The following is a 12,013-nucleotide window of genomic DNA, read 5'->3' as shown; positions in this document are numbered from 1 at the left end:
GTGTGTGCCACCATCAGCTGGCTAATCTTTTTCTTTTTTGAGACAGCATCTAACGATGGTGCAGCCCTGGCTGGCCTGGAATGTGCTAAGTAAACCAGGCTGGTTTTGAACTCACAAGACCCATTTGCCCATCTGCCTTCCTCTCCAGCTGAGATTAATGGTGTGCTACCAGCTGGATGATATATAAAAGTCTAAAGGATAAAAAGGATTGAAAAAGCCTAACACTCCTGCTTTGTACATGTGTTATTTTCTGTGATTACATGGAGGTGTGTATCTGCACTGGGCATGTGCACATGAACACCAAGCACATGTGGAAAGCCAGAGACACTGGATCCCAGGAGCTGGAGTTACACACATCTGTGAGCTACAGATGAGCCACCTCTCCAGCCTCCTGTTATAACTCTTGACTTCTGATGGTTAATTTGGATGTAAATGAAGGTCAAATACAACTTTAGTTCTTCAACTTTATCAAACTGACTGTACCCCCAGTCTTTGTTTTAAGTACTTCTGTTAGCTCACTGGGTCACACTTTTCCTTAGTCACTGCTCATACTCTCTTTTCTACATTTATCTTTGGAAAACACTTTGCTTTTACTAATGCGTTCTGATTTTTACATACCAATTTTTGTTTGTGTGTGTGTGCTTGTGCATGTGGTCAGATGGCAATCTGCAGAAGTCATTCTCTCAGCATCAGACCCAGGCTGGTGGGCACAGCAGTGGCGGGGGCAGCAGCGGCTTTACCTGCTGAGCTGTCTCTTTGACCCTAGACTATTTTATCTAGATAATATAAATCCCATAATAAAATTCCCTTATGCATTCTGTAAAACTGAGTAACAGCACCCATCAAGAGAGTCCCCAATCAAATACAACCAAGTGTGTTTGCAATGTTTTAGAAAAGATCACATTCTATCCTAATTCATATTCATACACACATATATAAACACACACACACACATATTTACAAAGACAAGAACTAAGACTGAGTCTCAGCACACTGGCTTGGCTGAAAGGATCCTAGTGCTTCCGCCCTGTGCAGTGGGAACTGCAGGCATACAGCACCACAGTTGGCTTTAATTCTTCTTTCCAAACACTTCTCATTAATCTGCCACATGTTGTTGAAGTCAGTTTAAGAAAGAGCCTTCTTCGGGCTAGAGAGGTGGCTCAGAGGTTAAGAGCACTGGCTGTTCTTCCAAAGGTCCTGAGTTCAGTTCCCAGCAACCCCATGGTGGCTCACAACCATTTATAATGAGATCTGTTGTCCTCCCCTGGTATGCAGACAGAACAATGTATACACAGTAAATAAATAAATCTTTAAAAAAAGAGCCTTCTTCTTGGGGGGGGGGGAGAAGGCTTCCCTTTGTAGCTCATGCTGGCTTGGAACAATGTAGCCCAGGCCGGCCTCAAACCTGTGTTCCCCCACCAGCTGAGTGCTGGTATTACAGGCATGTCCACCACAGTGAAATCCAGCTTGTCATTTATTTGTGTGTGGCATTAGGAACCCGAGCCAGGACCTTGCACATAGGAAGGTGAGCACTCTGTAACGAGCTATAACTCAAGTCTAGCATGTGACTTCTAACAACCACGTAGAGGGTATTTTGTTAGTCAAGAGGTTAGAACACAGAGGGAGAAAATGTGTATCCACACAGGTAACTTTTGCTTTTAAATGTTCTTTTTAAAGACCACAGCACACCCAGGCATGGTGGCGCACGCCTTCAATCCTAGCACTCTTTTGGGAGGCAGAGGCAGGCGGATCTTTCTGAGTCCAGCCTGGTCTACATAACCAGTTCCAGAATTAGCAAAGGCTACATGATACCCTGTCTAAAAAAAAAAAAAAACCACAAACCATAGCAACATCTTATGTTTTAAAACACCAACATTTAGGTCACTTTAAAATAAAATGACATGCATTATTTTCTACCAGAAAATCGGGTATTTACATGCATGGAGCATCGTAAAATAACAGGAATCTTTTGGAAATAAACACACATTTTCTTTATTTATTGTATAAGTTTGGCAAACAGCACAAAAATCCAGCAACATTTTAAACATGTAAAAAAGTCAAATGTTAAACAGTACTGAGTATAGTTTTAAAACATTAGAAATAATGAGTGCACAGTTAATATTCTGCAAGCTGGCAGAGAGAGTGCTTGGCTTCTGAACATGTACCATGACATACACATTAAAAACACAACAACATAATTTATCTTTACAAAAACCACAGCCAGGCAATAGAAAAGCACATTAATGATGAAGGTACCAGCCCACACGTGTTCACTGTGTCTTACACATGGAAACGCTACATCTCGTACCCTGAAATGCCATGTGCACAGAGCCAAGCTGAAGAATGGAGGCTCGTTGCTGAGGTTAACCATTATTTGAGGATAATAATGTTCAATTAAAACTTTCTATAGAGTGATTGCTAGATCATAATAGTGTATTTACTCCACTGCATATCTGAGAAGCCGAGACTTCTTTGTTGGCAGTATAAAATTTCTCACCAGTATCAAAATTTTGGTGAAACACAGACTGAAGGCATTTTTTCTAGTGTACGCAGATGGTACAGGGATCTACGAACAGGGAAGGAAACCTCAGATTTCACAATAAGTTTCTGCTGAGCTTTGTCAAACTAAACAGCTCAACTATAAGGCAGATAAAATAACCCGACAGCAGAAGTGGGTCCCACCAAGTAAAGACAGGAATGTCATCTTGGAAAGACTCCGACTTGAGGAGATCTGGAACAGCTGGCACTGAGAGGAGCACGTGGGAATTAACTAACACCCTAACACTCAGTCATTGGTTCAGAAGCCTGATGAATAATCTGTTGGTATATCTTACTAAATTAACTTTTGGAATCAGCACCAGTCCCCAAAACCTCAAATTATTCTTCATTAAAATGTATCCCTTTGTGCTATATGAACACAAATACTTAAGTTAAAGAAAGCTGATTTGTTCAATTTACTGTATGCTTTTATGTGTATTAGGTAGCAACTGAATTTCTTTTTACTTGTGCTTCATTTTGGGGCACTTTGATTGGAGAGAAAGTCACTTTCCTGGATTACATCTTGCTAAAGCACTCCTTAGCATTGGTCCAAACTTGAATTCCCTGAAAACAAAAGAAACTTACAATGTGATTCTGCCCTAGAACCAACATTGTGGTGACTGGGGAATGAAAACATCACTCTAATGGGAGGAAAGCATTCAAAGCGACACAAAAGGGGACAAAGACGTCAAACTGTCCCTGTTTGCAGATGATAGGACTCTATGCTTGGAAGACACCAGACTCCTCCAATCTGGGTCACACTGTTAGGCCCTACCCTGATTAAAGAAAACAGGAAGCAGTGAGGTGGCTCTCCAGGACCCACATGCATGCCCCACCTCCCACATAAAAAGTGTTTTTTATAAAAGAAAAAAATACAATAGGTCTCAGCACTGTTGCATAAGAGTTCACATGAGCACATACAATGCAGTTTTGTCTGGGGGATGGAGAAATGCAAGCATTTTCTAAGTGACTGTTGCTATCTAAACACCCAAAAGGATGCACACTCAAGTGTGATAGAGGAATGACTTTTAAAAGGGATCGTGGTGGGGGGATGTTTACTTCTATGTTCTAAGTCACTGAAATATTCATTATATCTGTGCTATATGCTACATAAAATAAATGAAAAATCAATTTTTAACTTTTTTTTTTTTTTTTGAGACAGATTATGTAGCTCTGGATAGCCAGGAACTCACCATACAGACCAGACTGGCTTCAAACTCACAGAGACTTGCCTGCTTCTGCCTCCGAAGTGCTAGAATTAAACATGTGTGTAACCGCACCTGTCCAATATTTATTTATTTTTTAAAAAATATTTATTTATTTATTTATTTATTTATTTATTTCTGTATGTCTGCAGGCCAGAAGAGGGCACCAGACCTCATTACGGATGGTTGTGAGCCACCATGTGGTTACCGGGAATTGAACTCAGGACCTTTGGAAGAGCAGGCAATGCTCTTAACCACTGAGCCATCTCTCCAGCCTCCCCTCCCCCCCCCAATATTTATTTTTAAACTTCAGCCTAGGGCTGGAGAGATGCTTAGTGGCTAAGAGAGCCTGCACTGCTCTTGCAGAGGACCCGAGTTTGGTCCCCAGTGCCCCACATCAGGCTGCTCACAACTAACTCCAGCTGTGGGGGAGCTGATGCCTCTTCAGGTACCTGCACTCATGTGCAGTACCCACACATAAGACACATATATACTCATAATTAAAAATAAAAGTAAGTCTTTTAAAGATATAAAAAAGAAAACCCAAAAGCTTTAGCCTACTTGATTTGATAAATTAGATAACTCACTATTACAAAGGTTAACCAAAACCAGAAATACTATTTACTTTTTGTTTTGGAGTGGAAGAGGGGCGCAAATAGCCCAGGCTACTCTTGTACTCAGTATGTGGGAACATCTGATCTTCCTGCCTCAGATCTCCTTCCCTAGAACCAGGACCATAAGTTGCATCAGCATGCCTAGTTGTATGCAGGGCTGGGGACCAAGCACAGGGCTCTGGCATGCTAGGTGAGCACTCTGCTAACTGAGCTACAGCCCCAGCCCAGCTACTAACTAAAATGCTTCGTGATTTGTGTGCTTTTACTGTTTCATTACTGCAATTCAGTCAAGCCAAGGAACCTAAGTTAATCAATAATGATATGATGTAACTACATATGTAAAATATACTCATATTTACCCAAGAATAAACTAATGTCAATCTTAACTTTGGGCACCTATTTTTTTTTTTTTTTTTTTTTTTTTTTTTTTTTTTTTTTTTTTTTTTTTTTTTTTTTTTTTTTGAGACATGGTTTCTATGTAGTTTTCGAGCCTGTCCTGGAACTAGCTCTTGTAGACCAGGCTGGCCTTGAACTCTCACAAAGATCCGCCCGCCTCTGCCTCCCGAGTGCTGGGATTAAAGGTGTGCACCACCACTGTCCGACTGCATTTTTAAAAAAAAAAAAATTTTTGTATCACACTTAATTTGTTTTGTGTATATTGACGTGGTGATGGGGCATGCTCATCCCAGCGTGGTTGTGGAGGTCAGAGGACAAGTGTGGGAGTCGGTTCTCTCCGACCACGCGGCTCCAGAGGATTAGACTCACGCCCACAGGCTCGTCAGTGGGCACTTCTACCCACTGAACCGCCTACCTCTCTGCATCCTGGTGGCCACACTTCTTCACAAGTGTCCCCTGACCTGCGGGGTGGCCTTCTCGCGTTCCCAGGATTCTCAGCAAGTGTGGCCTGTGACTCTGTCCTGCCCCTGCACGGTTGGGTCTGGGGATTCACATGCTGGGCTTTCATGACTCCTCGATGGTGTCTGCTAACCCCGCCCACACCTTTCTACCTGGTCCTGTCCTTAAAGTCTTCAACTCACTTTCTGCCTGCTCTGACTCTGGTGGGGATTTCCCTGGGATGACGTCATTCTCAGGGAAATCCCCTAGGAAGAGGAAAGAGAATTTTTGAATGGAGCCCTATGGGGGCAGCAGTGAGACATTTACTCCTTTCTGTCAGCCACGCTGCCATGCCCTGGGACTGACTTGGAGGCCGCCAGGGTGGTATGTACCTGTGCAGTCGGGAAATCTAAAGAGATAGGGACCTCTAGAGTCACCCACTCAATTCTGCCTTGGATTCCGCTCCCCACTTTATACTATTCGCTGTGTTCATTTCTCCTTTGCATGAATTCCATGTTTGACTTCACTGGGAGAGTCTTTTTTTCCTTTCTCTTTTTTAAATTGATTTTTATTGAGCTCTATATTTTTTTATTTTTTTAAATATTTATTTATTACTTATTATGTATATAATATTCTTTCTGTGTGCATGCTTGCAGGCCAGAAGAGAGCACCAGACCTCATTACAGATGGCTGCGAGCCACCATGTGGTTGCTGGGAATTGAACTCAGGACCTTTGGAAGAGCAGGCAATGCCCCCAACCGCTGAGCCAACTCTCCAGCTCCCATTGAGCTCTACATTTTTTTCTCTGCTGCCCTCCCTGCCTCTCCCCTCCCCCAAGGTCCCCATGCACGCAATTTATTTAGGAGATCTTGCCTTTTTCTACTTCCCATGTAGAGTAGATCTATGTAAGTCTCTCTTAGGGTTCTCATTGTTGTCTAAGTTCTCTGGGATTGTGATTTGTAGGCTGGTTTTCTTTGCTTTTATGTTTAAAACCCACTTATGAGTGAGTACATGTGATAATTGTCTTTCTGGGTCTGGGTTACCTCACTCAAAATGATGTTTTCTAGCTCCATCCATTTGCCTGCAAAATTCAAGATGTTGTTATTTTTTTCTGCTGTGTAGTACTCCATTGTGTAAATGTACCACATTTTTCTTATCCATTCTTCAGTTGAGGACCACACTGGGGGAGTCTTAACACTCCACGCCACTCTTCAGAGAGAGAACCAAGGGGAAGCAGTGAGTGGGAGGTGAGAGGAACGCTCAGACAGAGGAGAGGATGAGATCCTAGCCCAGGGCTTCACCTGGTCCCCATAAAGAGACTGCTGTCATGACTAGACACGGAGGTTCTGGATTGTTCTGGATTCTACTTCGTTCACAGCTGGCATTCCCTCACTACCACCCTCACCCACCCATCTCTCAGCTCCCAAAGCAGTCAATACAGCCGAAGCCAGATCGCAGCCAGTGCGTGAAGATGCCCAAAGATGCATCTATGAAGGAGGTGTGTGGCCACTTCCAGGGACCAGACAGAGACTCAGCACCAGAAGGGACCTCCCGGCCAGGGCAGGAGCTTGAGAAGGGCTGGAGATGTTCATATCTGTTGTTTCTGAGGCTCTGATGGGAAATAAAATCCTGTCCATCTTAGGGATCTGGCTGAACATCCTGGCGACCACCCCACACCCTCAGCGGGGAAAGGAACAGATGGCCGGCCCGAGGCATAGTACGAGGGGTGGTTCACCCCGGGCCTTTGGGCAATGGCAGTTACAGGGGCACCATCCACTTACTGTGTGACAGACAAGCACATTTGTGCCGATCTTAGTTAGGGTTCCTATTGCTGTGATACAACACCATGACCATGGCCGAAAGCACTTTGGGAAGGGGAGTTGATTTCATTTTACACTTCCAGGTAACACTCCATTCCTGAGGGAAGTCAGGTCCTAAAGGCAGGTTTGAAGCAGAAACCATGGCAGAGCGCAGCTTACTGGCTCTAGTGCCTCCTGGCGTGCTTGATTTACTTTCTTATAGCACCCACAGTGAGCTGAACTCTCCTATATCAATCATCAATCAAAAACAAACAGGGGCTGGAGAGATGGCTTAGTGGTTAAGAGCATTGCCTGCTCTTCTAAAGGTCCTGAGTTCAATTCCCAGCAACCACATGGTGGCTCACAACCATTTGTAAAGAGGTCTGGCGCCCTCTTCTGGCCTCCAGGCATACAGACAGAATATTGTATACATAATAAATAAACAAATATTTAAAAAAAAATGGCATTCCAATGTGTGGCCAAAATTTAAAACAAACAAACAAACAAACAGGGAGCTGGAGAGACGGCTCAGTGGTTAAGAGAATTGGCTGCTCTTCCAGAGGTTGTGAGTTCAATTCCCAGCAACCACATTATGGCTCACAACAACCTGTAATGAGATCTGGCACCCTCTTCTGGTGTGTGGGCATACATGGAGGCAGAATGTTATATACATAATAAATCTTTAACAAACAAACAAACAAAACCACAGTGGGAGCATTCTCTCAGCTGAGGCTCCCATTCCCCTGGTGACTTCAATTCATGTCACGTTGACAGGACACAGCACAGTGACCAAGGTAAGAGCTTCACTTGCACACTGAGATGACTCAGCGACTCAAGGTGCCTAATGGCCTCTGTTTGACCGGAGAGAAGGAGAGAACTGACGTTTGCAAGTTGTCCTCTGCCCTTTCAGAATGAGGACAGGCGACGAAGTCACCCTTCCCTCTGTGTTTAAAGAAAGGTCTTCCCACTTCCTGAGGAGCAGAAGGCATGAGTGGCCAATGAGCTCCTGAGTGAACGTTTCATTTACATGGCCACGGCCGGCCATGTGAAGGACACTGGGTCTCACACCCATGGCAAAGCCTTCCCTGTCCCAGTATGAGTGCTGGCAGCGTACGCGGAAAACATGGACCACAGTTTTCTCCTCCCAGATGCTACAGCCCAAGACTGCACCCCTACAGACAGCACCTTCAGAGTCTAACCTCTCCTCCCTGTGCTGTGGAGTGTCCTGGCTGTGTAGTAGGGACCCTCCATCAGAGGGGGCGCAGCCCACAGTCCCAGCCTTTCTCTAGGCGCGCCTGTTGTTCCTGCCTGCCAGGGTTGCCCCAGTCAGGTTTCTAGAACGATATAGCAACTAGTGGCTGGGGCTGCTGTGAGAAGTAGGGTTGGATTCTCCCTACCAGTTCCACTTCATGGCCCCATTCTGTCCTATGTGGGGAGAGGGAATTGTCATTTGGTACTCAACTTTGCATGCAGGGAGGGAACTAAAGGTGGTTTTCTGATGGGCGTGTTGGCACACACCTTTTATCTCAGTGTTTGGTTGGGAGGCAGAGATGGGTGGATCTCTGTGAGTTCAAGGACAGCCTGCTCTGTGTTGTGAGTTCTAAGATGGTCCCTGTCTTAAACAAAAGAGGTGACCTTCTATTAGGGTGCTCTGCGGAGCTCAGAGGGATCTTTGGATCTGATGATCACCTATATGACATCTATATGTTCCCCTTGTTGCTGTTAGAGCATTGTGGCCTTGCTCATCTGCTTGGCCTGGTTTTGTTTTTAAGACATGGTCTCACTATGCAACCTGGCTGGCCTCCAAATCACCTCTGCCTTCCTAGTTCTGGTTCTGAAATAAAGGTATGTGCCACACCTGGCCACATTTATTTATTTACTTATTTATTTGGGAATCAATGTCTTGAGATTTGGCCTCCCTATGAAGCCTTAATGAGCCTGGGACTTAGTATGGTTTTGGTTTTTTTTTTTTTTTGGTTTTTCGAGACAGGGTTTCTTTGTGGTTTTGGAGCCTGTCCTGGCCTGGAACTTAGTATGTTGACCAAGTTAGTCTTAGACTTAGAGTAATCCTCCTGCCTCAGCCTCCTAAGTGTTGCTATTACAAATATAAACAGCCATGTCTGGCCTTGGCCCCTTTTTTGATCTGTGAGAAATATCCACACAGCCCCTTGTTGGATATGTGGTGGTCCCGAGACATGCCTCCCCAAGAGTTTGCCTGTTCCCCCAAAACTGCAAGTCAGCTCATCTGTCTGTGATACACTGGAGAAGGGACTCAGAGTCCAGGACCCTACTCCCCCAACTTCTCAGGTCTTGTAGTGGGCGGGGCTTCTGTAAAGACACCTCCCATCATCGCTTTCCCTCCCTGATTGGCATTCTGTGCGGCCATCCAGTTCACAATGCCCACCCCTTGACTCTGAGCTAGGCTGTTGCTGCTGAGCCATTGTCAAGTGGTAATGACTGGGGGGGGGGGAGGTTGCTGCCCAAACATGACCCCCCTGGCCCGACTTTGCTGGTCCAGTTGCCGTATTTCACCTTCTCTACCTCCTTGTGGGCGCGGACAGCTTCCCATCACATCGCCGTGATGGAACACCCAGGGAAAGCGGCGGCTGGAAAGGCATATTTTGACACATGGGTGCAGGTCACCGTGGCCTGGCTCCAACCCTTTGAGCATGTGGTGGCGTATTGCAGCACAGGGCAGAGTGTGTCCCAAAGGAAGTCTGCTTCCCTCTGGGCAGCCAGGAAGGAGTGGAGGCTAGTGTCCCGACAGTCCCATTCAGGATACACACCCACAACCTGACTTCCTTTAACCAACGAGACCCTTTAATTCAGTTCCTCATGTTGTGGTGACCCTCAACCATAAGATTACTTTCGTTACTGCTTCATAACTGTAATTTTACTGCTGTTATGACGCGTAACGTAAATATTTTTGGAGACAGGTTTGTCAAAGGGGTCGCGACCCCCAGATTGAGAATGACTGTCTTAGCGGTTCTACTGCCTTCCAACAGTGATGGCCATGGCTGGCAACCAAGCCTTTGGCTAGGGGCCTTTGGGCATATTTAAAACCAAAGCATAGTTCGGCAAGGTGACTCAGGGGTAGACACTTGCCACAAGCCTGCCGACCTGAATTGGATCCTTGAGGTCCATATGGTAGGAGAAGACTGACCCTCAGCATTGTCCTTTGACCTTTGTGTGTGTGTGTCATGGTTCACACGCGCGCGGGTGCACACACAATGCACATATAATAATAATAAATATAAATAATTTTTCTGAGATATGGTCTATAGTACTGCCTGACCTGGATGGAGACCAGGCTGGCCTTGAACTCACAAAACTCCACTTCCCTCTGCCTCCCAAGTGTTGGAATTAGCAGCATATACCACCTGCTCAATTAATTAAATTCTTTTTCAAAGATCCAAAACATATCAAAGTGGAAGGAGGCACTCACCGACCAAACACTCCCTTCTCTAGATTCTTCTCTGCTGGCCTGTGACGAAGAGCTTCCTGAAGACGCCCCACCCCCAGCCCCGTGATTCTGAGACACTCCAGCCTTGCATCAGCCCCAGGCTCACCTGGATCCAGCACCTTGGCAACGCCAGGTGTTCCTGGCTTTCCGGTAAGTAGGGTTAACTTGGGACAAGCAGAAGCTGTGCTGTGACCAGGTGTGGCGCCATCGTGACTGCCAAGGCCTTGTGCTCTTTGTTGCCCTGCTTGCTTGCAGTTCAGCATCGATGCTGAGGAAGACCTCAGTCCTCACTCACCACCCTGCCACTGTCCAGCTCCCTCCTCGAGGGTTCTGTCAGAGGATGCCAACATTTGTACTCATTAGCTCATTTCATTAAGCCCAGTGAGGGTCCCAAAGGGGCATCTACAAATTAATGTCGGCTCATGATTGCAAATAAATGGAACCCATAGCCGCCAGGCTCCTGGTTTGGGTTTGTGTTTCCAAACAGCCCTACAGTTCGTGGACCAGCACGGGGTATTTCCTTCAGGTTCTCAAAATAAACAAACAAATAAATAAATAAAAATCAGTGTTTCTGATTCATTGAGCATCTAATTGCACAGCTCACGAGGAAATCGCCCATCCAAAAGGAAAACTCAGCCTCCTTTGCCTCTGCTTCTCCCTCCTCTGGCCTTCACCACCTGCAGGCTCAGCCGCAGCCAAGCTCCAGGCCCAGACCTCTCTGGCCTACTCTGATGTTCAGATTCTAACCTAGGCCTGTTATCTCTGAGGAAGATCTGTGTCTCGCTCTGGGGCTGCAGAGAAAGTTGCCTTTCCTCTCTGGCCTCAATTTTCTCATAAATCCTTGGAAAATGGGGTTGTTTTCTCAAGGACATGAGTGGCCCTACAGGGAACACAGAAAATGCACAGCTCTTGGGATATCGTTATATTGCCTGGGCTAGCCTGGTACTCACTATGTAGCCCAGGAAAGCCTCAAAATCACATCAACCCTTTTGTTCAGCTTCCCGAGTGCTAGTATCACCGTCATGGGCCGCCTTGCCTAGACTGCCAGGTTTTGGCCTAAGATCTCAAGAGGACGGGGCAGCCATGCTCAGGGGAGACTTGATCCCAGCTGAGGGGTGGGGACTCCTCAAACCACTGGGCCACCATTTTATCTGTGCTGACAGCTACTATGATGTTGGAATAAGAAGCGGCGGGGCTGCGTCCCCAACACCCCAGCCGCTTGGCTAGCTCACGTCCGAAATAACACACAAACTGTATTCATTTAAAGAACTGCTTGGCCCATGAACTCTAGCCCTTACAGGCTAATTCTCGCACCTGGACTAGCCCATTTCTAATAATGTGTGTAAGCACCCCAAGGTGCGCTTACCGGGAAGAGTCTAGCCTCCATCCATCTTCATCGCGTGTGCCTCAGAGAGCAGAGCTATCGCGTCTACCCGGGAGAGCTGAGCATGGCGTCTGTGCTCCCGAGCTGTCGGCTCTCTCCCCAGAAGCAGAGTAGAGTCTGACCTCACTTCCTCTTCTGCCCAGAATTCTATTCTGTTTACTCCTCCCATCTATGTT

General features: G+C 46.1%; 1 protein-coding gene across 2 annotated transcripts in view; it reads right to left on the bottom strand.

Annotated features, from left to right (window-relative positions):
- Positions 1-1,965: 1,965 nt before the first annotated feature.
- Positions 1,966-12,013, bottom strand: part of Snx4 (sorting nexin 4) — an 80,979-nt gene continuing 70,931 nt past the window's right edge. For both annotated transcript variants that reach the window (XM_050159819.1, XM_050159817.1), the window contains one exon: positions 1,966-3,102. In XM_050159819.1, coding sequence (XP_050015776.1) covers positions 3,042-3,102 — 61 coding nt within the window. In that variant the 3' untranslated portion in view covers positions 1,966-3,041. The remainder of the gene's footprint in view (positions 3,103-12,013) is intronic.

This window comes from Alexandromys fortis, unplaced genomic scaffold, assembly GCF_014885135.2.
Source record: "Alexandromys fortis isolate MF-2015 unplaced genomic scaffold, M_Fortis_MF-2015_v1.1 scaffold_119, whole genome shotgun sequence".
Taxonomy (NCBI): domain Eukaryota; kingdom Metazoa; phylum Chordata; class Mammalia; order Rodentia; family Cricetidae; genus Alexandromys; species Alexandromys fortis.
Note: the sequence above shows the minus strand (reverse complement) of the source record. Positions and strands in the feature narration are given on the sequence as shown.